This window comes from Stigmatopora argus, chromosome 11 (assembly GCF_051989625.1).
Source record: "Stigmatopora argus isolate UIUO_Sarg chromosome 11, RoL_Sarg_1.0, whole genome shotgun sequence".
In the NCBI taxonomy this organism is placed as follows: Eukaryota; Metazoa; Chordata; class Actinopteri; order Syngnathiformes; family Syngnathidae; genus Stigmatopora; species Stigmatopora argus.
Genome location: NC_135397.1, coordinates 11,166,349 through 11,190,791, shown reverse-complemented (window position 1 = coordinate 11,190,791; position 24,443 = coordinate 11,166,349). Strand labels below are relative to the sequence as shown.

At 38.0% G+C, this 24,443-nt stretch overlaps 2 protein-coding genes across 3 annotated transcripts; one reads left to right on the top strand and one right to left on the bottom strand.

The window, feature by feature from the left end:
* Window positions 1-1,332: 1,332 nt before the first annotated feature.
* LOC144084281 (multiple inositol polyphosphate phosphatase 1-like) lies at window positions 1,333-6,474 on the bottom strand. The gene is made up of 6 exons (XM_077612546.1): window positions 6,337-6,474; window positions 3,736-4,458; window positions 3,087-3,281; window positions 2,902-2,999; window positions 2,343-2,473; window positions 1,333-2,272 (listed from the first exon to the last, which is right to left on the bottom strand). Exons 2-6 carry the CDS (start codon window positions 4,310-4,312, stop codon window positions 1,867-1,869), a joined length of 1,407 nt encoding a protein of 468 aa, XP_077468672.1. The 5' UTR covers window positions 4,313-4,458; window positions 6,337-6,474; the 3' UTR covers window positions 1,333-1,866.
* On the top strand, window positions 5,653-24,344 carry LOC144084282 (phosphatidylcholine:ceramide cholinephosphotransferase 1-like). 2 transcript variants are annotated; one of them, XR_013303760.1, is made up of 8 exons: window positions 5,653-5,785; window positions 12,369-12,485; window positions 16,102-16,877; window positions 18,460-18,577; window positions 18,658-18,811; window positions 20,341-20,507; window positions 20,970-21,273; window positions 21,704-24,344. XR_013303760.1 is itself a non-coding variant. In XM_077612547.1 (7 exons), the coding sequence occupies exons 3-7, from the start codon at window positions 16,285-16,287 to the stop codon at window positions 21,144-21,146; spliced, it is 1,209 nt and encodes a 402-aa protein (XP_077468673.1). In that variant the 5' UTR covers window positions 5,653-5,785; window positions 12,369-12,485; window positions 16,102-16,284; the 3' UTR covers window positions 21,147-24,344. The 2 variants fall into 2 exon arrangements, 1 of the variants encoding a protein (XP_077468673.1); XM_077612547.1 differs by having other exon boundaries at window positions 20,970-24,344.
* The last annotated feature ends 99 nt before the right edge of the window (window positions 24,345-24,443 follow it).

Here is a 24,443-nt window from a genome sequence, read left to right as displayed (position 1 = left end):
CCATTCCATCATGGGATAAGATGGAAGAGCTGTCGGCGTTTACCAGGCCGGAAACGGAGTCGAGGGGTTCTACTGTGCTACTGTTGTCTTCAGCTCCAGACTACTGAGGAACTGTGTGGATAAGCTTGGAAGAGTGACACTTCATATTCTCTACCTTGGTCACAGTTTGCAGATGTTCCCCATCTTGTGGAAGACTTCCTGTGTGTGGTTCCAGTTTTATCCAACTCTACAACGTCTTTTTCTTGAGTCTGCATCCGTTTTTGCTACCACAACCAAGATGGCGCCGCTCAAGTGGCAGCCGGTGGCGGTAGCTCTGTCCGTTGTTTTTGCTGCTTTTCTGTCTTAATGATCTGATTTGGTGATTCTTAATGATCCCAAATATTTTGCTTTGTACTTTGTGCTTTTGCTCTGTTGTTCTGCGGTCTTTGCGACTGAATTGTCTAACTTGTAACAATGTGTAACTATGCCTTAACTGTATCTGCTTTCTCACCCTCTTGCTACTGTCACAATGAAATTTACCGAATACGAATATGAATAAAGTTATCCAATCCAATCCACTTCAGTCACTTTGTACCTACTTATTTATGAGACGACTTCTTCAATGTGACTACTTATTGGTGTTGACTACTAATTTATTATGTTGAAAACTCTTTATTTATTATGTTGACTAATTATTTATTTATTGATTATTTATTCATTGTTATTATTTATGTTTGTTTCTTTGTTATTTGTGCACTTCCCGCCTTATTATGTTGAAAACTTATATTTATCTATTACTTATTTATTACGTGTTTTTCTGTTTGTTTGTTGTTGTTATTTGTGCACTTTGAAGTGAAAGCTTTAAATCTCATTATACTTGTATAATGATAATAAAAGCATTCAACTCAATTCAATGTTCAGCATCATCCATATTGAAGCAAAAGGGTTTACAATCTGCAACATTAGGGTTATGTTGAAAATATTTTTAAAAAATGGTAGCAAAGCTAAAGATTGGGATGCTAAGATGCCAGTTCATAAAATGTTACATAAAAATTAGAATCCAAATAAGTTTGGAGTGGAAGTGCACCAAAAGTTTAGATTTTGAATCAATATGAGAATTACGTAACATTTTTCATATTCTGCAAAATCCACAGTAGTCTTGCTAAATAGCTTTATTAAATTGGGTGACATTGACATCAGTAGATGATTAAATATTTGGACTGGGAGGCTGGCTATTTTTGAAACATGAGCCGTGAAGCGCCAACTTGAAATACAAACATTGTATGGCTGCACTGAACTCAATTTGACTAATTTTGTGGTCTGACAAAGGCAAATATTCAACAAACCATCAGTAGGCTTCAACCTGTTTAATGACTCTCCGGGTTAGATTTTACACAGACTGAACATGAAAACACAACTACACTTTGTGTATATTACTAATTAACAGCGTAAAGCACCATTGAAATGCCACCACTTAGCATCAGTAGTTGTGCTTTTTATCCGCAGCGCAAAATGACTACAGCGCAATGAATGAATTGCAGCTTTAAATGATCAAGCACAAATTGTTGTTTTTATTGTATTCTATTTATTTTTGTAAACAATATATTTCTTTTGAATAGAGCATTCATATGTATGTTTTCTCATTAAAATACTCTTAAAAAAAATTCCTACTTTGGGGGAAGGCCTCAAATGGATTGGTCATGGAAAAAAATGAACTTTTTCATCAAGGCAAGAGGTAATGCAATAAAATGTACACTGTAGTAAAGCGCACATCAACAACATGACTCCTATTAATATACTATTCCTATTCTTCTATTACCCAATTCTCTTACCACATTTCTACATGTGTAACACTTTTTCTTTTTCCTATCTAAGAGAAAGTGTTCTCTACAAAGCATCCTTAATTGAAAATTGACTTGGCCAAGTGAACAGTTGACACTCCTTCTCAAAGTCACAGCCTCGAATTAGTTCCCTGTAGTGTTCCTTGACAGCCTTATAAAGCGGCATGGATGCCGACCGATGCCCAGTCAAACCAGGGAAGGCCACCGGTTTCTCATTGATGAGCGGTTGCAACCTGAATTCTCCATGTCCGCAGTCATACAGTGTGAGTACCAAATTAGCCGTGTATGGTAATGTGAGGCTAGGGCGAAAAGTGCGCTGACGTTGCGCGGCGTAGTTGGTTGACATCAAAGGTTGTTCGTCTTTGAAGAAACCCAAAAGGGTGTACAGCGGGAGGAGGGTCTCGCCATGGCCAATTTGGATCGTCACCGCTTCGGTCACCTTCTGGCTGGACCTGAAGTTTATGAGCGATTATTCCAAGAATAAAGGAGGCAAAAATGTATCAACTGTGATGTCATACTTACATGCTCTGGCGAGCAGCTTTGTCCAGTCGACTGAACACGTCATGGAAGAGAATACAGCTGGACATTCGGTTAACTTTATGACCATAGCCTCGCTTCCAGAATTGCCTCAAGTCGTTAGCATACTCCACTATCTGTTGACCCCAATCCCCAAAATACGGTTGGTTAAGTAATGTAGATGTTTAAGGTCAACATGAAGAATGGCTTGCCTTTGTGATGAAAGTGATAATGAAAATGCATTGTGGTTTTAGTGGGCAGATGACATAACTATACAACGGGACTTTCAAAAATCAACTGATCTTAGGGCCGTTGGAGCTGTGCTTCACACATTTTTCTAACAATAATTCAATATAATTTAGAAAATAATCTCCAGTCAATTCAATTTTTTTTTTAAAACCTCACCCAGCACACCTACTTTAGAGATTTTACTTTTTTGAGATGAACTCATACCTTATAGTTAGTTTTTTCTTCTGTATGTTGAGTTGTACTCTAGTGGTTGTCAAGTGACTATCATTTATTACTGCCAGTGCTGCCATTTCATTGGATTTGATGAATGTCATACCTGAGCATCAACTTTGTCCAAAGACTCGCACCAAGGGGAGTTAATGTTCTTTATAGCCAACTCGTAAGCGCAGAAATTCATCGCAGCATCAATCATGTCTGTGAAGAAAATATATGCGCATCTTTAGTGTGAATTGAATAAAAATGTGAGAGTCACAATGTCACAAAATTGAAATCACACCAGACCAGCTGTGATGTTCTGATAGGGGACTCCAAGTTGTTTGGCCATTTTCTCCCGCACCCTCTTCATCTCAGGTCCCGCTTTGAATTTTTCGACCTCCGACAGGGCCGAAGGGTTCTCAACGACATCCTTCACAAATTTGGTACAGTGGCTAAAATGCTTCATAAGTGCATCGTTAACCTCCAAGTCAAATGTCTGATCTACATTGGGAAAGAGACGTGTCATTGAGATTGAAAAATAATAATAAAATAAAACACCTGTGACTCATGCACTTTCGCACTTTTTGATTATTTTTTGTTTTACAGTGGGTTATTTATTTTAGCTTGTTTAACAAAAGTTAAAATGTCTGATCATAAAACCCATGACTGGTTTTCATTTCATTCAAAGAGTTGTTTTTTTTAAAGAACCCCAAAAATAAAGTCCTACTCAGAAAAAAAAGTTGGAAAAAAATGATTACAAAAAAAACCCTTGAAATACTCTGAAAAACAATGTTGAAAAAATGATTCAAAGAACCACCCTTGAAATACTCTTAAAAACAAAAGTTTTAAAAGAAATTCAAAAAACATCAAAAATAAATCACTGAAAAAACATTTTTGATAAATCAACACATAGAACTTGAGAAGGAGGCAAATAGTACTCAAAAGTAGATCCTACCTTGAATATTCCACAGCTCTGTCAGACCAGCCATAAAAGAGCGAGTGCTGTTGACACACCTGTGCTTGGAACTACTAATAAACCTAAAGAATCCGCCTCGAAGGTTTTTCTCAGAAAGCACCGAGGGGAAAAGCTTCGCCAACCTGACTGCCAGATGTTTGTGATCATCCACGCCTTTGCGGGCTAAGCGACCGTCAGTGTTGTCAGGGTACCACATCCGCCACTGTGTCTGGATCTCGCACACCCAGCTTTCTTTCCCAGGCGTGGCGCTTTTCACCGCAGCATACATCTTTCGCATATGCTTGAAGATGTTGCTCGTCGGGTATCTGGTACCGTGTCTTATGATGGCGGTCAGATGAACAGGACGACATTGCGGGGACGGAGGTCGCAAGACAGACTTGTTGACGGCCAGGACGTCCTCCAAAAGATAGGGGTTGACTTCCTCGTAGCGCCCTTTCGTGCCAAAGTATTTGGCAATTTTTGGTATGCTTTGACGGCCTTTGTTGAGAAAACAACCACAAAAGCTAACAGTAATTGCCAAGTAAACAAAAAGAATCCTTATGATGTTGATCTGCATGATTGGCCAAAACAGTCCAAAAGTTTCTTCGAATGGTGACAAGTCAGTTGCACAATATTCTTAAATGAACTTTAGACTTCTAGATCACGCCCGTGTGTAGGAGTCTTCATCAGCGTTGCTCCAATGTTGAAATCTGCACCTTTTTTCTGGAAAATAAAAGTGTTTATGTGTCACACGGGCTATTAAAAATGCAGTAGCTACTATGTACAGATAAGAAAGGAATGCTGTTCAACTTGCACTTAAAAAAGATACCAGTGACGTTGTTTACTACCCAAATTCCTGCTGGAAACCTGTTGAAAATTTAAATTTGTCTGTTAAAGTTTCATATCCACAGATCTCTTTTAGAGCAAACGTGTGTGTGTTTTTGCTTGATTTGCTAAATAAAACTGACATGAATTGCTGAAATTTATCGTGCACTGATAACAAAAGCACAAGGTGGATAGCTGTCAGTCTGTTTTTTTAAGGTTTATATTAGATGGATTGAGTCTATTGCAATCAATGGCACTAAAACACAGCATTCACAGCCAGTCCTTGAGGGCCCCTATCAAGTCTGTTTTCCATGTCTCCCTCCACCAGCACACCTAAATCAAATAATCTAGATCGTTATCAAGCTTCTGGACAGCTTCCTGATGAGTTGATCATTTGATTTGTCTGTTAGAGGGGGGAGATATGGAAAACAGATTGCATGGGGGCCCTTGAGGACCGGAGGTGGGCACCCCTGATTTAGTGAATTACACGTCTATTGCCATCAATAGCATGCAATGAGGTAAATACTATGCAAAAAAAACCTGTCATTTGGAGCCGTAACCAGCGTCACTTGTAAAAAGTTAAAGGTCGACCAGTGACAACTTTTGAATAGCTGTCAACTGACCACTGTCCTTTTAAGGTGTACAGCAACTCTAGTTCATCTACCATCACAAGTTAACAAGTTATTGGTGCAGAAACTACTGCATGCTAATTACTGTTTTTGCTCTTCTTAACAGTTACGTATTACCTTTTACCTACCGTTTTTGCTGTTTTTCTCAAGTCTTTACTACATTTTTTGGCCAACAGATGGCTGCAAGAATCTTGGAAGCTGGTTCAAACCCAACTCTGTGTTTGCTCTGTTGCTGCGTTCATGTAAATCCGAGATATCGAATTTTTGAGTACTCAAGTAGCGAATGCCTCTTTTTGCTGGTTATTCTTTTTAAATAAATAAAAAACCCAAACTATATGACGTGTATTTTTTCATAAGTAAATCCAGTTAAGTCTTGATGAAATTGGAAAAATACAGTGTTAGTCATCGGATTTCAAAACAACCACGTTTTCTGTGAGTCATTAAATGTACCATGGGTGACGACACTCATAAGGACTCCCTACTTCTCCCCACTGTTGTTAAGCGTCTACTCTGGAGTACGTCAAGCGGATTTAACGGAGTACGTACATGACATCAGGGCACCAGAAAGAGGACGATTTCAACAATTAAACCACCAGGTAACCACACAAGTCGTGTTTGATAACGACGTTGACACGCGACATGGGGATTTTTGGGGGGACGAAACATCTCACCCATGTGGGATCTCGTTGGTCGGGCTACACCATCAGTGTGGCTCTCTTTTAACTCTCCGTAATTCAGCGACCCTGTCCTTAATGTGTCATTCGCATTTACCCCGGTCGGGACTGTCTAAATGCAGCGATTAGTGTTGCTCTCTGGCCTTGATAATTTTGTTTCCACTTGGCGCATAATTCTCGACGCCGATTTCGAGTAGTCACTGAGTTATACTTAATTTTGTGCTTTAAGCATATAAACACGATGCTAGCTAGGGTTCCGATTGTATTTACCACTTTTTAAAATGTAATCTGGTGCGGGGTCGAGTCTGCTAACGAGCGTCTCTTGTTTATTGGCTAATCTTGGGAGCTAGCCCAAATAGCCGCTCTTTTGCTAGTCTATTTTCGCTTGCCCTAGCGCTAATCTCTTAAACCTCACAACACATCCCCAACGCTTTGTGTACAATCGGGATATTTTAGCTTGTTAAAAAACCTACCGTCATGTGGACGAATGTCACAGGTGTGTTAGCTAACGTTTCCCCCGGGCATTGAATCATCTACAATGAGGCCCGCCTCTTAGTAAATAGTAAACATTTACTTAAAAGTGGCACAAAAAAGAGCAACACTGTGCCTGGTTTGGGGGTTCGGCTTACATTGGGAACAGGGCGGGACCTAGTGAATGTTTCCTCCCCACTGGGATGGAAAAAAAAACATCCTTTTGGGGGTTACTGTGGGTCAAACGTGAATAGCCTTGGCCTATTTGGAGTTGGGTGTCCACTTTCTAATTGGACTACAGATCCTTGAAAAACTATATCAGTGATTGCAAATCTCAATTATACTTGCATAATTGGCTAGAAGTACCGTCCGTATTTTCTCGCATATACGCCGTATTTGTCGCCCGAAAAATGATAACTGAATTGAGGGTAAGGCTTATATGCGCAGAAATTAGACTTGACATCCCGAAACACCATAACGCAAGACAATACGGCCCATACGTTCATTTATTTCAAAATGGAGAAAATATAAACAGATAAAACGCTTAACAAAATAATTTTTGACGTCTATGAAGGAATCTTGCATAAAACGTGGAAAAACTCACTTGTGCCTGCCATTGCTCGCTCAGGGCGCCACCATCTTACCTAGGGATGACAAACTAGACCGCTACGGACACACTTTCTGGTTGTACTGCTCACGTGGCGTCCAGCAATCCAGCAGACAATTTCGATTCATACAGTATCTCAGTGTGATGATTTTTCTTAAGATTTTCCCTTCAAAATAATACATTTGTACTCCCTATTAAAACCATGAATATGGAGGTGAAAATTGTGAATCAGAGGGGCGTCATCTCATTTTCTGAACCACTTTCTCCTCATTAGGGCCGCGGGGGGTGCTGGAGCCTATCCCAGCTGACTCCTGCCCAGAGGTGGTGGACAATCTAATCTTATTGCAAAGGGTGAATGAACATCATCATTGTCAATGGCAGCCAATGAATTAATAATAGATGTTCAATAATCAAACAATTTATGTAGTTTCCCCAATAATCTTAGTTCTTACATTTAAAAGCCCAAAAGGCTGTTTTCTATTTTAATTTCTTTTGTTGACTACTAATTGAGTTAAATTTATAAAAAAAAAATTGTAATAGTTTTTAATACAATTGATATCAACTTTAGTGTTTTTGGGGTCCAAAAGTGGAGTTTTTCTGTTTTTACTCTTTTTTTTTTTTACATATATAGGTATTTATGCATGTGTATATGTATATTTTGGGAATAAATGCAATTTTAAATTAATTCAATAAAAATGACTAAAAACACAATTACACTCTGGTTGTGGCCCCCAAAACCACTCTAAAGGTCATGATTTTTATTCTTTTTTATGTAATATTTAAATCAGAGCCCTATTAACGTTTGAATTCACTCTCAAGTCAAAAGTTCTGGGAATAAATGGTGGGCACACAAATAAATGCTCTTGAGATTTATGTATTTTTTTGTGGGGAGAAAGCAACTTTTCCCATGCTCTAAGTTGGTGAGTAAAATGCAGAAGTTGAAGTCAAAGGGGTTTATTGTTGCTAGGATGTGTCACAGCCAAAGCAAAGAATATCCGAGTGTCTGTGAGCAGGGAACACACAGTTTGACTCTCTGGTGGAAACAATGACTTTTCTGTCAGGATGGGTGATGATTCAGCAGTGGGGAAACACTAATCTTGACTCAGGTCATGTCGACACCCAAATGTCTTGAAATTAATTCTGGTAACTGACTCTTCGTCCATGCCGCATCTAAAATGATGTTTTCACAAGCATGTTTGAAATATGCTGCTATGAGTTTATTTGCCTTTTTATCATTGTGGATTTGAAAATATGCAAATGATTCATTGAAATGTTGATTCACCTTGAGTCATAACCACCATCTTATTTGTTTGAGAGAATAGTACAGTAATTAAAATATCACTATTTACTGGAACTTGTGAAGTCCACCATGTGCCATTGACAGTGACAGACGTCCAAAACATTTGGACTGGCCTGCCCGTTTTAATCTCTGCCAGCCAATATTAATTAATGAAATGACATTTAAGATGATCTGGTCCTAGAAGGCTGATAATGTGTTTCCTTTGTCTGAGTGTTTTAAGTACTAATGCATCAACATTATGGTGTATTTAATTTTTAAATGATTTTTCGGTTATCTCTTACAATCAATAACAACCAATGAGTTAATTCCTAAATGTTATTTTGACCTCTGACTCTTGATTTTCAGAAATACTGGTCTGAAATGCTTCAGAAAAAAAGTAAACTTAAGGGGAGTTTTTGAAACAACTGTAAAAGTAGGACTTTTTTTTTATTAATTGTCTTCTTAGTCTGCCACAAAAAGGTTACCACCCAAAAAAAAACAGTTCGAAAGGCGTCCACTATTCAAAACGAAAACCTCAACTCAATGACAAGCTCTTGCTTATCTCAGTGGAAACTTCCTCTTCCTTTTGCTGGTTATTGTTTTCTCTTCCACTTGACAGCTCAAGACACAAAAATGTCACCAAAGTTGACGATATGATGACTCTTGGACAAATACAGGCTCAAATAGAACCAGATGTTAACATTTTTCGGCTGAAAATGATGCTCACATGGCATTTCTTTTTTAAGTCGCATATATGAACAGACAAAGCCACCATCATTTTGTATTGTCTTTACTCTGGCATGTTGTGACCAGAAGACACCCAAGCAAAACATGTGCAGAAAACTGTTACCAACATTGGATAGCCTTTAGGTATTTACTCATGCTAAATTATACTACTTTGCGTTGACTGTTAGAAATTGCTCATTAAGTTTCCATCATAGATTCTCCTCAAAGAAGCTCAACACAAACTGGCTTTCATCTTTATTCCGCCATAATTAGAAACACATGAAATTTGACTCCCACTCACATGATGTCCCAGTTTCCTGTGGCCTACCAGTGCATTTTGGAATTCTGGGGTAACAACACTGGCTGCAGACAACTTTTGTGTACTTGAGGAGAAAAAAAATCTTTGGCTTGGAATAAGGGTAGTGTTCTTGCATGTAACATGGAACTGAAACTAATGCTACTTTCCTGTTATGACTTGTGTAGGAAAATGTTCACAGTTGTAGTATTTTCTTCCGTCTCCACATTCCAGCACGTCTCTCAATATTCCCTTCATGTCGAGTGATTTCTACTAAAATATTGTCAAGCTGTAATTACTGTTTTCCTCAAGTCAAAATAGAAAAATGATGTATCGCTGCTGCTTTTCATCTTATTGTTCTGCTCAAACTCAACGCAATCCAGTGTGAGTTAGTGTGTAATCGTAAATTTAATTTAAAAGAATAAAAAAAGAACTAGTCACCACAGTTTGAATGAATTAGACGTCTGTTGTTGTCAATGGCAGGCAATGAATACATACAATGAAATATTTTTTAAAAAAATACTACAACTTAAGGCTGTTATTTAGGTTATCTGTAGAGTATATTTCAGTTTCTATTCATTAAAATATTATTTTATTGTATTATGTTTTTGATTAATTTATTAAAGTATTTGAAATACAATTACATAACTACATTTTAAAGCGCACATACCTATACCCAATGCTAATGTTATGGGCTGCAATGTGACTAAAAATGTTACTTAAAAAAAACTTGAATTCATAACATCGATTTCTTGCCAAAGCCTATAGTTTAAGAGTTAATCATAGATAGAAAAAAACTTGATTGCAAAACAGAAATGAACACTTACTATTCACCAGCCTATTTTTTAATGTAATTTATAGAGATGGCATTGTTACATTCGTTTCAATGTTAGACATGCGTGGTTTGTCATAACCTAGCCACACTCTCTCCTCTTCCTCCTTTTAATAATTCACGAGATGTTGATAACGATGGTGATTGCCCACTTTTCAGGAGCCACACAAACATTGCCAGTATAAATAGACAGATGGGCTAAAATGCACTCTAATGGGTTCTTGTTGACAACAAGTCATACAGTATAGTGTGAGCAGGACACACAATTGAACAGAGAGACCCTGCAAATTGTGCTGTCTCCCCCAGAGGACATACGGGCTCGCCATGCTAATCAGGGGCTTAAAAAGCCACGGGGGGCTTTCTCATTAACCAGTAGAAACTTTCTTGTCCCCAAAGACGTGTGCTGTGAAGCTATGGGCCCTTATTGTTGCCGTCGTAGCGCCGTTGCTACGATGAATGTTTGCAAATTTGTTATGGATGGCTGGATTCCAGTGTAATATCAAATATTCAGCAGAAGTTTAGTGAGTCTCGCTTATAGCATTTGTTGTTGGTGGTTCGGCGGCTGCTTTTGTTAATATACTATATGGTCTATCAAGGCAGTTGTACTTACTAGTACTACTTACTAAATCTGATTGTCCTAACAATTAATTTGAGGTAAAGATTTAAACAATTCCAAGATACTCCAAAGACATTCGACATGATATTGGAAAACCGATAGCTCGGGCATTTTTTGTTTTTGCCAAGAAAGTTCGGCTTTGCTCATAAAGCCGTTTCAGTAATTTGCTCCATCAACAGCAACTGTATTGGGAAACAGAAATAATTTGTTTTGACTTTAGTTTATTTGTTGCTAGGGTGGGAAGGTAAATCATTTTATTGTAGGAGATTAGAATATCTTTAAAAAATTCAGCAATCACTTTTTAATTCTATTATTCAATTAGTGTTTGTATTTAGGGTCTGACAGCACAAATTGGGGGAGAGAAAAATAATATTTAAGGAAGGTTTTGCACTTAAGTTACGTTATTTTTGTTAAAAATAAATAAATCGGCAGAAATCCCAGCTCACAACATGTTTAAAAAAAGCTTTTTGTGTTTTTATTCTTACTCAAAAAAGTAAAGGGGGTATTAAAAAGTGTACAAATTCAGATTAAAAAAAACAACAAAAGTTTTGAAGACTTGACTTTTCGATATATAGCGTACGCTGTACAACAACACATTAAGTTTCTTGGTAGTAACACTAACCTCAATCTTGAGGGAAAGTTTGAAAATTGATGCTATTATATTTTTTTGTTTGTTGTAATAGCTCAAAACTGAAATCTCTAGAGGGCAGACAGTTACTTGATATTTTGCGAGGTCGGTCTTCTACGAGATTTTGTCCCTATTGTAAGTTATATAGGTGAAAGAATTTTGTTAACCTTTATCCCACAAAGTAAATAACCTGCTACATGATACCATTTGGTGGGGGGAGGTATGGGTTTGCCAATCAAATATCCACACCCCTTAAGACAATTTACAACGAAATGCTCTCTTTGAAAGTTGGTTTTCAAGCACTTTCCAGTGTTTGCTGTGGGAGTGTTCCAGGATATGATTGAGAAAAAATGGCGGATCTAATCTTGCAGCCCTCCACACTGATTTTTTTTTTCCTTGCTATTTTGCTGCCATTTATTCAAATCAGTTTTTTTGTTTTATTTGTATTCACTTCCATATCCCAGGTAGTATGGCATTAGATCCATGGCACAATTCCATGCAGTCAAAGAGTAGCCAAAACTGTTACTATTCAAGTATGAGTAGTGTTATTTCAAAATATTACTTATTAAAGTAGTTTTCCGAAAATGTACTAAACTAGTATTCCGTGAAAAGAATATTCAAGTAATGAGTAAAATTGTAAGTCCTTACAATGTCAGATGCAATGATTATATATTTTTTTCCTCAGCATATCCCCTATATGAAGTGGTATCATTCTACACTACTCTAATCTATTACATCACCATATTAAGCCAAAAGAAATCCACAAACACAAACAAAACATCACCCGCCCAGAGTGGGACAGCCGTAACAAGAGAACATGAGTGCACTCAAGTAGAGAAAACATTTTCTACCATGAAACTAAAACAATCTGGTTTACACACAAGATACTACACATACAGAACACAAACACATTTCCGGTGCTCATTGGACACGTGCTTGTGCACTTCAAACCTTTTTACACAGGCATTCTTTCACATTTAGGCACACGGAATTGCTGCTAGAATCTTAACCCTATAAGATAGCAACTTTTGTTTTCCTTTCTTGAAAACAGGAAGAAAAATAGTCCCGGAGGCCAAAAGTGAAAGCGGGAGCGCCTTGGGGGTCAGTCGGCGCTGGCTCTGGATCACACGGCCCACAGAGGAGGAAAAAGAAGAGAAGGGCGGAAAAGGCAAGAACACAGTGTCGAAAGGGCACTGACACACTTGGCATCAATCTACATTTTTCACAATTCAAAGCAATCATACCATTTGTAATAATACAAATTTTAAAGTAAGACTGAACTGCACTTGTACCGCGATACTACTTGTATGCGATTGTGTGCAGTGCAAGGCAGGTTAAAAAAATACACCGGCAGTGTTTTAGGGGACAATTTAACATTATTAACGGTCATACAAGTTCAGATCAGTAACCTATCATCAACATTTCAACCATCAAAGGCTCTTTAAATTCCACTAATTTGAATTATTCTGGCATATTGTGAAATTGACCCGCGTCTTTTTTTTGTCCGACCTGAAAACGATATGACTTGTGCAAACAAAACACTACTTCTATTCATGTTGTTCATACTTAGACATTGTTATGTCTCATTTTAGTGTTTCAGCCAAGCCACTAACAAATTATTTTATTCGTAGATTAATCTCCAATTATGCTTGCATTGTTCACTCATTAGCTCATTTTTATTAGTATTATTTTATTTACTGTGCCAATTGCGCTGAGCAGAATTTTCATTGAAATGAATAATAATGCGCTACAAAAAGTTGGACTGTTATGTAAAAATGGATCGACAGTTCATTGTATTATGAAACAAATGATTGCAAATATCTTGATTTGTTAAAAATAATAATCATTTGCCTTCTTCAAGGACTCCAAAAATAAAATACTTCTCCTTTAAAAAAAAAAAAAAAAAAAAAATGAAACAGATCACTGTTTTTTTAATCTTCTGGACCATAGTTGATCAGTTCCGGCCAGCAGTGAGTTCCTGATTCATCAAAATTAATAGGATGTCCGTCTATCACCATCGTTGGCAGCCAACTAGTTGAGGAAAACATTGAGTGCCTTTAAAAGAGTAAAAAATTTCATTTCTTCCTAAATACTAAAAAGCATATTTGCTAGGCTCTAAAGTGGATTTACACAAAATTCACTGTTGCTGTTACTGCAGTCACTATCAAATTAGCATCTGTAGACTATCATATTTTCTATTTGTCACAAAGGCAATGTCGAGCCCGATGTCCCCTGCCAAGACCTTTTCTTGGCGCCCCCTGAATGAGTCATTTGCTTCCACTCTAGGCTTCATAAAAATGAAGCGCGGATGGCGTGTTTATGTTTGTGTCAGCTTGACGTATTGTCCTTCTGGGTGGGATCTTTTTTGCTCGGCGTCACGTGGACGGCCCTGTGAGCCAGCCCCAACCTCTCTGCCTCTTAACTCGTCCCAACTGAGTAAAAATGCAACAAATGTAAGGGGGAGTGTTCTTTTTGCTTTTTTTGAGCCGCAGATGTTCAGCAAATACCACAAATGGGTTTCTATCATATGTTTTTATCATCCAGTCCACGATAACGTGCTGCTTGCTCCTTGAGCAATATTACCATTCAAAGTTCACTTAAGCGGTGATGGTATTTCCTTAAAAATATAGTTGAAATCATAAAAAACATGCTCAAAACGTCCTCTGGACAAACCTCGGCAGTGTGGTCTGGAGTAAATTGAGAAATGGGGAGAAAGGCATTGCTGATCGATGGACGCCTTACAGAGACAAAGATGTAGTTAAAAGTTAGGTCAACAATAATTTATTGAGGATTAATCTTCTGTTTTACATGTTGGGGGAAGTGAAGAGCATCTTTTTTCCGCTGTTGAACAAGTTGATTCGAGCCAGTTCCTTTTATTGTTTATCTCCAAATACCCCTTTTATATATATTTTGGTATTGCATAAGTTCACTCCAATTTTACACTTCTTAAAAACAGTTTGAAATGATTTCTTTTAATTAAAAAAATAGAGTATATATTTTGATATGAGTACTCCTCAAAAGCATCTTATTTAACTTTTTTAAAATACTTGTGTATATATGTGTGTATGTGTATGTATTTATGTATATATAATACATGTATGTATGTGTATATATATTACTAGAGATAATGAATGAGTATATATTGTGATTTATGTATTCATTCTTTAACTCTACTTACTCAGTTACTCTATTACAACAACACAAACAGGTTCCATATTTCAAGAGCAAATCCCCTTTGAGTATTTTAATGTATTTCATGTGGCCTGTCCAGTTTGAGGGGAGCTTAGTATTTCCTTCGCTGGCTAGCCGTAAGCCGATTCACAGACCAAAGGTCCTCGGCGCACCGCTGAGTCATTTACAGCTAATCTCAGATTGCTCTAAGTGCTCTTTGTCTCCTGTACTTTATCGCCACAAAGTAATGTTCCCTCACGCCGTGGCTACACAGCTGGCCTTTCACATGGCCAAGCTCTTTTTACCCACTTTAGTTACGAAAATTTCATTTTAGACGCCAGGTACGAACTTCATTTGTCCCTGGGAGGATGGCAGCCGTACAGGCAATGAAACGTGATCACTCAATGTCAATCGTCCCACTTTAAATGGATTGGATGTTTATCGCAATCAATGGCAGCTGCTGAGTTAAACTGAAATGAGCACAAATGCCCTTTTTTATTGGATTGGATTGGATAACTTTATTCATCCGGTATTCGGGAAATTTCATTGTGGCGGTAGCAAAAGGGTGATTAGACAGAACAACAAAGCAAAAGCACAAAGTACAGAGCAAATCAAAGTAAATGGGATCATTAAGAATCACCAAATCAAATCATTAAGACAGAAAAGCAGCAAAAACGCAAAACGAGCAAGAGTGGACTGAGCTACCGCCACCGGCTGCCACGTGAACGGCGCCATCTTGGTTGCGGTAGCTAAAACGGATACAGACTTAAAAAGACGTTGTAAAGTTGGACAAAAACTGGAACCACACACAGGAAGTCTTCCACAAGATGGGGAACTTCTGTAGACTGTGACCGAGGTAGAGAATATGCAGAGTCACTCTTCCAAGCTTATCCGCACAGTTCCTCAGTAGTCTGGAGCTGAAGAAAACAGCAGCAGAGTAGAACCCCTCGACTCCGTTTCCGGCCTGGTAAGTGCCGACAGCTCTTCCATCTTATCCCATGATGGAATGGTTGGTCAAAAGTGTTGCTTCTTATCCCGGCACTTTTGTCCAGCTCTGAATTTCCAGCGGTAATTGAGGTGTTGCTCCTTCTGCTGCGTATTGTAACAGCTAGTCCCATGTGTATGACAGCGTTGGCATGGCTGAATGGTTCCAAAAAAGAAGTGGCAGAAAGAAGCCAGGCTAACAGCACAAAGAAAGTTTTTAAAAAATTAAAGTAAAAAGTATTAAGTACAATTAAAAAAAGATAGAAGGGCTTTAAAACACGAAAAACAAATAAGAGTGGACAGAGCTACTGCCACTGTATTCCGCGTGACGGCGCCATCTTGGAAAAAAAAGTCTGTTCCCTTCCACATCTGTCTGGCCGACCTCACTCTAACCCATTGCGGATATCGCGTTCTAGAAAGAAATGCTTGAAAATGGATGGCAATTTTAAATTCCTTAAGGTACGTTCCTTTAACAGCAAGATTTCAGAATAAGATTCATGATGGAAGAAGTTGTGCAAAAATGTTTGTGGGAGTTGGAAGATATACTTTAAATTGACAGTTAACAGTGTCTAATGAGTTAAAAATGTTTGCGTCAGCCCTAGCGTGACAGCTTTTGTTTGTTTCTACAGCTGTGTGACGACCTAGCTGGGAAGCCAACCTGGAAAGGACCTTCCAACTGTTGACCCTGAAAACAAGGGGTCCTCGTGGGTCCCCGCCCCTCGTTCGATGCTGCATAAACGCCATGCCCCGAAGCCGGTTCGGACTTAACTGCGCCCTTTAAGACCGCAGAACCCGTCGCTTCCTTTGCCGAGATGACGAATGTGACGTCGTGGTCCCCCGAGGATGTGGCCAACTGGTTGAGCAAAGAGGGCATGCCGGAGTACACAGATGCCCTCTGCCGGACAAATGGCAGCGCTCTGTTGAAGTTGACGCGGGCTGACTTCCACGCGCCGCCTCTCCTGCGGGTGTCGTCAGACGGCGGGCAGCGTCTACTGGAACGCCTGGAGACGCTTCGGATCGAGAACGACATGGAGGCGTACAAGAACGGCCACACTAACGGACATCTACCCAATGGGACGGCGAAGCCGCTGAGGAACGGTGTGGCACGGACGCCGGAGATGGTGCACATTCCCATCCCTCCTATGGAGACCTTGCGCACCTCCTTTCCGGCTGAGTGGGGGAAGACAGGCACGGCGTTTGTGTACGCCGTGGTCTGCTTTGTCACAACCACCGTGGTCATTTCGGTGGTCCATGAAAGAGTGCCCCCCAAGGAGCACACACCGCCGTTGCCAGACAAGTTCTTCGATCTTTTCAACAGGGTGGAGTGGGCCTTCTCCATCTGCGAAATCAACGGCATGCTGTTGGTGGCGCTATGGCTCATACAGTGGGGTCTCCTCAAGCACAGGTACTGTAGAGAAGAAATACACTCGAGAAATAGTCTTGATTAACTCTTTCACTGACATTGACAATGGTAGATATCCAATACAGTAGTACCTCAAGATACAAGCTTAATTCGTTCCGGGACTGAGCTCGTATGTCGATATTCTCGTAACTCGAACGAACGTTTCACATTGAAATGAACTAAAAACAAGAGGAGACTTTTTGCACCGGTGAATTGTAATATAACAAACAAATTTAAACGAACTTGGATTACGATGCAGACACATTCAAAAATAAATTTAATCTGACTTTACACTAAACTTAATTCTAATTTTGTTTTACATTTTTATACCATTCTTGGCTCTGTTTGCCCCACCTCCAACCTGACTTTTAGTATCGATGGACTGTTTGCCGTTGTATTCCCTTCAAAATATTCCGAAAATGATGCACACAAATGTCCTCACAATAGGATAACGCACGACCACTTGCCAACGAGAAGTAGTCTTGAATTAGCGATCGCTCCGCCAAAAGGAGCTAACAGGCTAAGGGGGGAAAAAGACTGAAAAAATGCAACGCTCCGCCCAGTGCTCGCAGACATTACAAAGAGGGCGTTGCAACCAGAAATATTACACGAGGAGTTGCGGAGCCAGTGCCCCTGATGTTCTTATGAGCAGCCAACGAGAAGTAATGTATATCTCGTATTAGCGATCGCTCCGGCATTCGCGCCGAGTGACGGAAAAAACACTGAAAACAAAAAAGAAACAACTGTAAAAATAATCTGTCGGTAGTCGTAGATGAAAGCAGAAGGTTATCTTTATAAAAATAATGTAAAAAACTAAATCATTTACACATTTCCAACTCATTATGTGAGGCCAGAAAAATATAACATTATTAGTCAATTAATTGCTGGAATAGTCAGTGATCAGTCAACCATAACTAACTAAAATTCTGGGTAAATCTGAATTAAATGTTTAAATTTGGGTTCACCTTTTTGATTTTCATCAAGCATAGCATATTTAACTGCAGTTCACTTGTATTACCTATCCAATACATCAATTGTCAATACATTTGCCTAATAACATTTTACAACTAATAGTAAATGTTTTATTTTCCTCAGGTGTTTATTTTTAGTGGTCTCCACTAATATTAAATACACTTCAAAAGTAGAACACTCTGAGATCAGACTTCGTCCAAAGCATTCAAATTCAAAAGCATTGCTACATGACTCACTTATGTATACTACATTGACATTTTTCTTCTCATCATATTACCTTATTGCAACTTTTCTAACCTCTGTGACATTTAACCTTACAACCTCAAAATTCAATCACCTCTTTAATTTCATATCCCAAAAACATCTTCAAGTTTCATAATAGTTTCTTTCGTCAATTTTGAGTTATCTTGAAAACAGACATACGGAACAGAATACATAACCTTTTTCTTTCTAATGTTTAACTTACTAGTCAAGGAAACAACCTTGTTTTTGATGATTTAAGTCTCACTGTGTTCCAATATTTAAATTTTCCACATTATGCCTGACCCACTGCTAATTGTGCTGATGCTGTTCAAATTCTTATTTATATATATATTTTTTTCCCCCCATGCAGGTCAATCATAGGAAGGCGCTTTTTTTTCATCGTGGGAACACTCTATTTGTATCGGTGTATTACCATGTACATCACCACTCTGCCTGTCCCGGGCATGCACTTCAAATGCTCTCCTAAGGTAACATGAAAACATCAAGCTTAATGGGAAAATTATGTCCATAGATTTCAGTTTTAATGAAGTGCCTGCATTGCTTTCAGCTTCTAGGCGACTGGGAAGCGCAGATGCGAAGAGTGATGAAGATGATCGCCGGCGGCGGCCTTTCCATCACAGGCTCACACACCATGTGTGGAGATTACCTGTACAGCGGGCACACAGTCATGTTAACGCTAACATACCTCTTCATCAAGGAGTGTAAGTCAACACACTCTAAAATGGCTTTTGAAACTGAGGCGTGAAAGGAAGGAAACAGACAACGCAGGCTAACCCCGGGCACGCCATGAGCCAGATTTGTGTTTCATAACATTTTCTGTTTCTCACTCTTTGAACAATTGCAAATGGGGCAAATTCTGCTAGTTTTATGAGCTGAGTAAAAGATCATTGTCAGATTTGGACTTCAATCATTCAATAATCGGCCCTAATATTGCAATGGACATTTAAGTTTTTTTTTTTTTTTTTTTTTTTTTTTACAATACTTCTACTTCAGGTTCAATTCCTGGTGGGTTCCGATCTTCCAGTGTGGAGTTTACATGCTCTCCCTGTACTGTACAGGGTTTTATTTCCAGGTACTCTGGTTTACTCCCACATTCCAAACCCATACATGGTAGGGTGATTGAATGCTCCAAGTTGTCCCTAGGTATGAATATGCACGTGTATTGTTGCTAGTCTTCTTGTGCCCTGCAACTGACTGACAACCAATTCAGGGTGTGCCCTGCTTACTGGCCATTGTTGGCTGGGATAGGCGCTAGCACCTCCACTACCCTCATTAGGATAAATAGCTTGGAAAATAAATGGTTGAATACTTCTAAAGTGGTTGCCATGTCAAATTGAAATTTTCCCATCAAAAAAAAAAGTTTTTTTATTCTGTGTTTAAAACGGATGCTCTTCCCTCTGCTATCATCAGCTAATTACACGATCAGAAACCAGAGTAAATGGAGAAAGCCCACACAATGTCAGGGAAACATACAAACTCTCCACAGAAAGGTCTGACCCTGGGATCGCACCCTCAATCGAAGAACTATGGGACTATGTTAACCACTTGGCCACCGCCAAATTCTCGTTATTTTATAGATTTTTCACAACTTCTCTTTTGTGTAAATCGATCTTGCTAAAAAAAATAGTTTTTGCACCAATTGAACTATTTCGCACTTGTTGGTAAGTAATTGAGAGGTTGTATCGTTCACATACTGTTTGTTCACATGACCTTTGCTCATGTTGGTGTCTTGTTTGTTAGCCTTTATCTTTTCTGATTAAAACGCGACATTGCTGTGATAATGCAGCATGGTTTTATATGGCAACGCAAAATGGATGGAATTCTGTGAGCGTCAGTATTTTCATGCTTTGTTGCAGTATCAGTTTTGGCCACCATCTTTACATAATGCCCCTTTAAATGAGATTACCCAAATTTGATGTTGTAGGGACCTCTTGTGGCGAAAATTACACGGCAAGCGTCTAAATCAATTTACTGGTGTGGCAAATCAATTTTCATCATTAAAATGAATTGAAATGCCGTCATTATCATGTGCTTTTAATGAATACAATTTATTGTGAGGAAAGGCTTTTATAAAATGTACATCAGACCAAAAATTATACGCTTAATTGGTTTGGATTGGATAATTTTGTTCATCCTGTATTCGGGAATGTCAACGACGAATAATTAAAAGATAAAACAAATATCAGAACATGACATGACTTTTGATCAGCATTTTTTTTCTTTTGGTCAGATTCCCCTCGACGGTTCTGGTGGTACCACTGGATCTGTTGGACATTGAGCACAGTGGGAGTCTTCTGCATCCTTCTGGCCCACGACCACTACACTGTGGATGTGGTGGTGGCCTACTTTATCACGACCCGCCTCTTTTGGTGGTACCACACTATGGCAAACCAGCAAGTGAGTGTTGCATATTGTTGGGTTTTATTATAATACAGGGTTACATATATGGTTAGGTACTTATTTATCAAATGATAAATAAGTAAAGGTTTTTCTTTCATTAATTTTCCATATATATATCCTCTAATCACTATTTTCTATATACTAAAATGTAAATTAAAAATGAAATCTTTAACAATTGTAGTTACTAGTTAAAATCTTTAACATGAAAAAAAATCCTTTAAAAATATTCAACTATTTTTTTAAATGAAGAAGCTCTTGCTTTTTTATTCAGATAAAAACATACATTTTTTGTTAATTAAAAAATAACACCATGAAAAAGTCAATTTAAAAGGATTAATTATATTTAGATAAATATATTTTAATGTATTTATCAATGTATTCATTTATTTATGACATAAGGAAAAAAAATATAGTTTTTTAAAAAGACATCATGAGGCTAACATCCTCTGTGCCTTCCAGTCGCTTAAAGAGACATCGGCCAGCAACTTCTTCTCACGGGTGTGGTGGTATCGACTCTTCCAGTACCTGGAGGAGAACATCAGCGGCGTGGTTCCCCGTTCCTATCAGCTGCCTCTGTGGCTGCGGAGCGTCCAATGGAACCGTGCCGTTAAGTATAGCCGACTGGAAACGCATTGATGTGCCAGAACTGTAAATATCCAAAAGTGCTGTTTTTTTTTGTTTAGTTTTTTAAATAACTTGTTTTAAAGAAGAAGGCACTGTCTACATTTAGCAACGAGCTTCCCCATCTTCCCCCCAAAAGCAGGTGAATCCTCATTTCCTTCTTTGTTTCTGTCTTTTTTTCATCGCGTTTGAGTTTCTTGCTATTATTAACTTAAATAACAAGCTTTATCCTAGTTTGCTCTTAGCACAAAACCACACCCTTCGCTGTCTAATTAAAAGTATGCTTCTAGATTTTAACTCCATGCCTGTCATTGACGGCGATAGAGCTAGTTCATTCGGACTAAGAAAGTCGAATGAACGACAACTAGACGTCTATTACCGTAAATGACAGTAAAACGTCAACACTTTTTACTAGAAACCTACCTTATTTACTTAAAACTACCGCCTCCTTTTGATGTTTTTGTAATTTAGACTTGCTAAAATGAATCAAGGTGCAAAGAACTATTTTTTCTAAGCATGTTTATTTTTCAAGATAAACAAAATGTCCGCCAAAATATTTTTTTTCTTTGTAGATTTGTACCTTTTTCAAAAAATCCTCACCAGTGCCTTTTCTTCGCTTGATTGTGGAACAACTTCAACTACCGCGTGTCTTGTGTATCAATGAATGTAATCTTTCACCCCACTTACAAAAAACAAAATACCAGCCTTACCGCAAGATTGGTCTTTTCCAAATTAGTGTAAGACATGTCCCAGCTTTGTATTTATTGATGCATTATGGCACGAAATATGGCTATATTATGTTTTATTTTTTTCAAACGTCTGTTTCATTTCATTAGCTGAATCTTAAAGCATCAGTGCTAAAACGGGGCGTGCGTACCACATTTATCAAACTTAAGGAATGATTGTTTCAGTGCCATTGAAGGCGATACACTTATAATCTTATAATTTGAACAATACAATTTTAACTTTTTTTTTATTAAAGAAAAAATGTAGGAAAAATTTCCTATTTTGATGCAACACCAAGACGTTAAAAAATAAAATAAAATTGAAAACTAAAAAGAAATTGGAATTTCATGGAAAAGCTTGTTTTTTTTAGAATAATTACATAATCCTCTGTTTTTTTTAACTAGAATATGTAAAATTTTATTTTGCATATTTTAATTTTATGTCATTGGGAAAAAAAAACTTCCCATGATAGTCTAATTTTTTTAAATTAAAATCAATTTTATTTTTTTCCCAAAATATATAAAAGTATCGTATGGTGAAAATGATAATAACAGTTTGTAAAAATATTTTAAGAAGGCCTTGTTCTGATTTTAATCTGACTTGTTGCAACAAAGAAAAACAAATACAAAAAGTGAATGTCAAGGAAATTTTATAAAAAATAATTAAAGAATGTCTAAGTTAAAATATCAATAAATAGTTGACTATCCATGATATTCTGATTTGTTTATTTCAAAGAAACCATTCCATGACATTTCAATTTTGGGAATTCTAATTAATTTCCCGAATAACTAAAAACACATCACGAAAATAATTCAAATGTAATTTGTTCATAAACACTTTTAAGAACATAAGAACATCAAATAAGGACCTTAACTCATTGGCTGCCATTGACAGCGTTAGACCAAGTCCAGTCCATTTAATGTGGGAGGGCTTGCCAACCTCCCAGTTCAAGTGGATTGGATGTCTACTAGGGACAAACTCAATTATATTCATTCCACAAGGATGAAAACAGCCACATGATAGGATGTCGATCATCTTCAATGGCACACAGCTGACTTTAATGCTGAGAATCTGTGCGCACGTACCCCCGTTAAGCATCACTTCCTGTTCAGAGGTTGAAGGCAGTGGACGAGTATAGTTATATATAATTTATAGACTGAAACATAGCTTTTAGACCATGACTGAAATGCTTCTGAATGTGCTTCATACATAGTATGGGCGTAGGGAGCCTAATGATCTTTTGGTCGTTTCAACTAAATTTCAGACTAAAATGACATTAATGACAAAGACAAAAACGTTAATTGAGTTCGAAAGTGTATTGCTGCTAGACCAGAAACAAACGTTGAGTGTCACGTTAAAGAGTGATGAATTTCACATTCAACATCCCATTTAAAGACAATGTTTCCAGCATTGAAACACTGCTTATTCATCAAAATGCAATGACTAACTTGAATTTACTGTTTGTTTTCACGTCAAAACTTAAATTTGTTTACAACTTGTGATAAATTTCTGAATATAACGTGAGCCTCATGTCACAGTGTGATAGGTATTATGCTGTAATGTTATAGGCTTCATGTTAAAACAATCAGCTGATCTATTATCTAAAAATGTATCATTTTGCAATGTGAGACTGAACTGACTGATTACCGTTGAAATGTTAACTCTTTTAGCACCCTTGACTGTGATAGTGGTCCAATCTTCCTACTGTTGTGAATTCTAATGAGTTTTTCACTTGTAGGCGTCCAATCCATTAGAAGTGGAAGAGTGATGATGAATAAACGAATGTTCAGTGTTTCCCACTTAAAATGAATTGGACGTCTTCAGCCAGTGTCAAGGTCGTCTTAATGAGTTCAGGAAAAAAAATGAAGTGAAAATGAAAATTGCCAACTTTCAGTTTTGCCAGGTTCCCCACGCCTGTTTTTCCACATTACATTTTGGAACCCACCGGTCTTCCAAACATACTGATAACACAATCCTGGCGTGAAAGGGGAACAAGATGGCTGCGCGAGCGCCATTATCTGTGAATGTGAAAAATGTCCTGGTTTCATGATCCGTTCAAGGCTGAAAACCGGACTTTTGCAATTTCCCATTGGAGAAAAAAAAACCTCGTCATTGGTTACAGCTAGACTACAAATGGGTTCCTCTTAACTCTCCGGAGCGTTTTAAAGGGAGACATTTTTTTGTGACTTTGCACATAGTTGGGAAAAGCTTTGCTCTGTTTTACGTTAGCACAGTACAGATGTTGTCTGAACATCTCTGTTCGTTTTACGCAATGTTTCTCGCAGTGTTTAGCTTGAAGTATTTGTCCAAATTGGACTGTAATAAAGTTGAAGGAAGGGCGAAGACATGTCTCTTGGTTCGCAATCAAGCTTTTTTTTAACGATTATAATCCTGTATGTATGTTCATCTACACGCTGTTTATCACGTTTGTAAAATACGATAAAGGAATCTAAATGGGACGACGTTGAATAAAAAGATTTTACTATACACTTTCTGTTGTTTGAGAATAATTTTGTCGTTGCAGTTCCACATACAGCCAGCAGGTAGAAACAGGTCAAGGCAAGTAAACAGCTTTTTTTCCTCATT

Coding starts and splice junctions, on each gene's coding strand:
- LOC144084281 (XM_077612546.1), bottom strand. CDS start 4,312: ATGCAGATCAACATCATAAGGATTCTTTTTGTTTACTTGGCAATTACT. Junction 3,000..3,086: donor CTATCAGAACATCACAGCTG/GTCTGGTGTGAT, acceptor TTTTCTTCACAG/ACATGATTGATGCTGCGATG. Junction 2,273..2,342: donor AAAGCTGCTCGCCAGAGCAT/GTAAGTATGACA, acceptor CATAAACTTCAG/GTCCAGCCAGAAGGTGACCG.
- LOC144084282 (XM_077612547.1), top strand. CDS start 16,285: ATGACGAATGTGACGTCGTGGTCCCCCGAGGATGTGGCCAACTGGTTG. Junction 16,878..18,459: donor TGGGGTCTCCTCAAGCACAG/GTACTGTAGAGA, acceptor CCCCCCATGCAG/GTCAATCATAGGAAGGCGCT. Junction 18,812..20,340: donor ATACCTCTTCATCAAGGAGT/GTAAGTCAACAC, acceptor TCTTTTGGTCAG/ATTCCCCTCGACGGTTCTGG.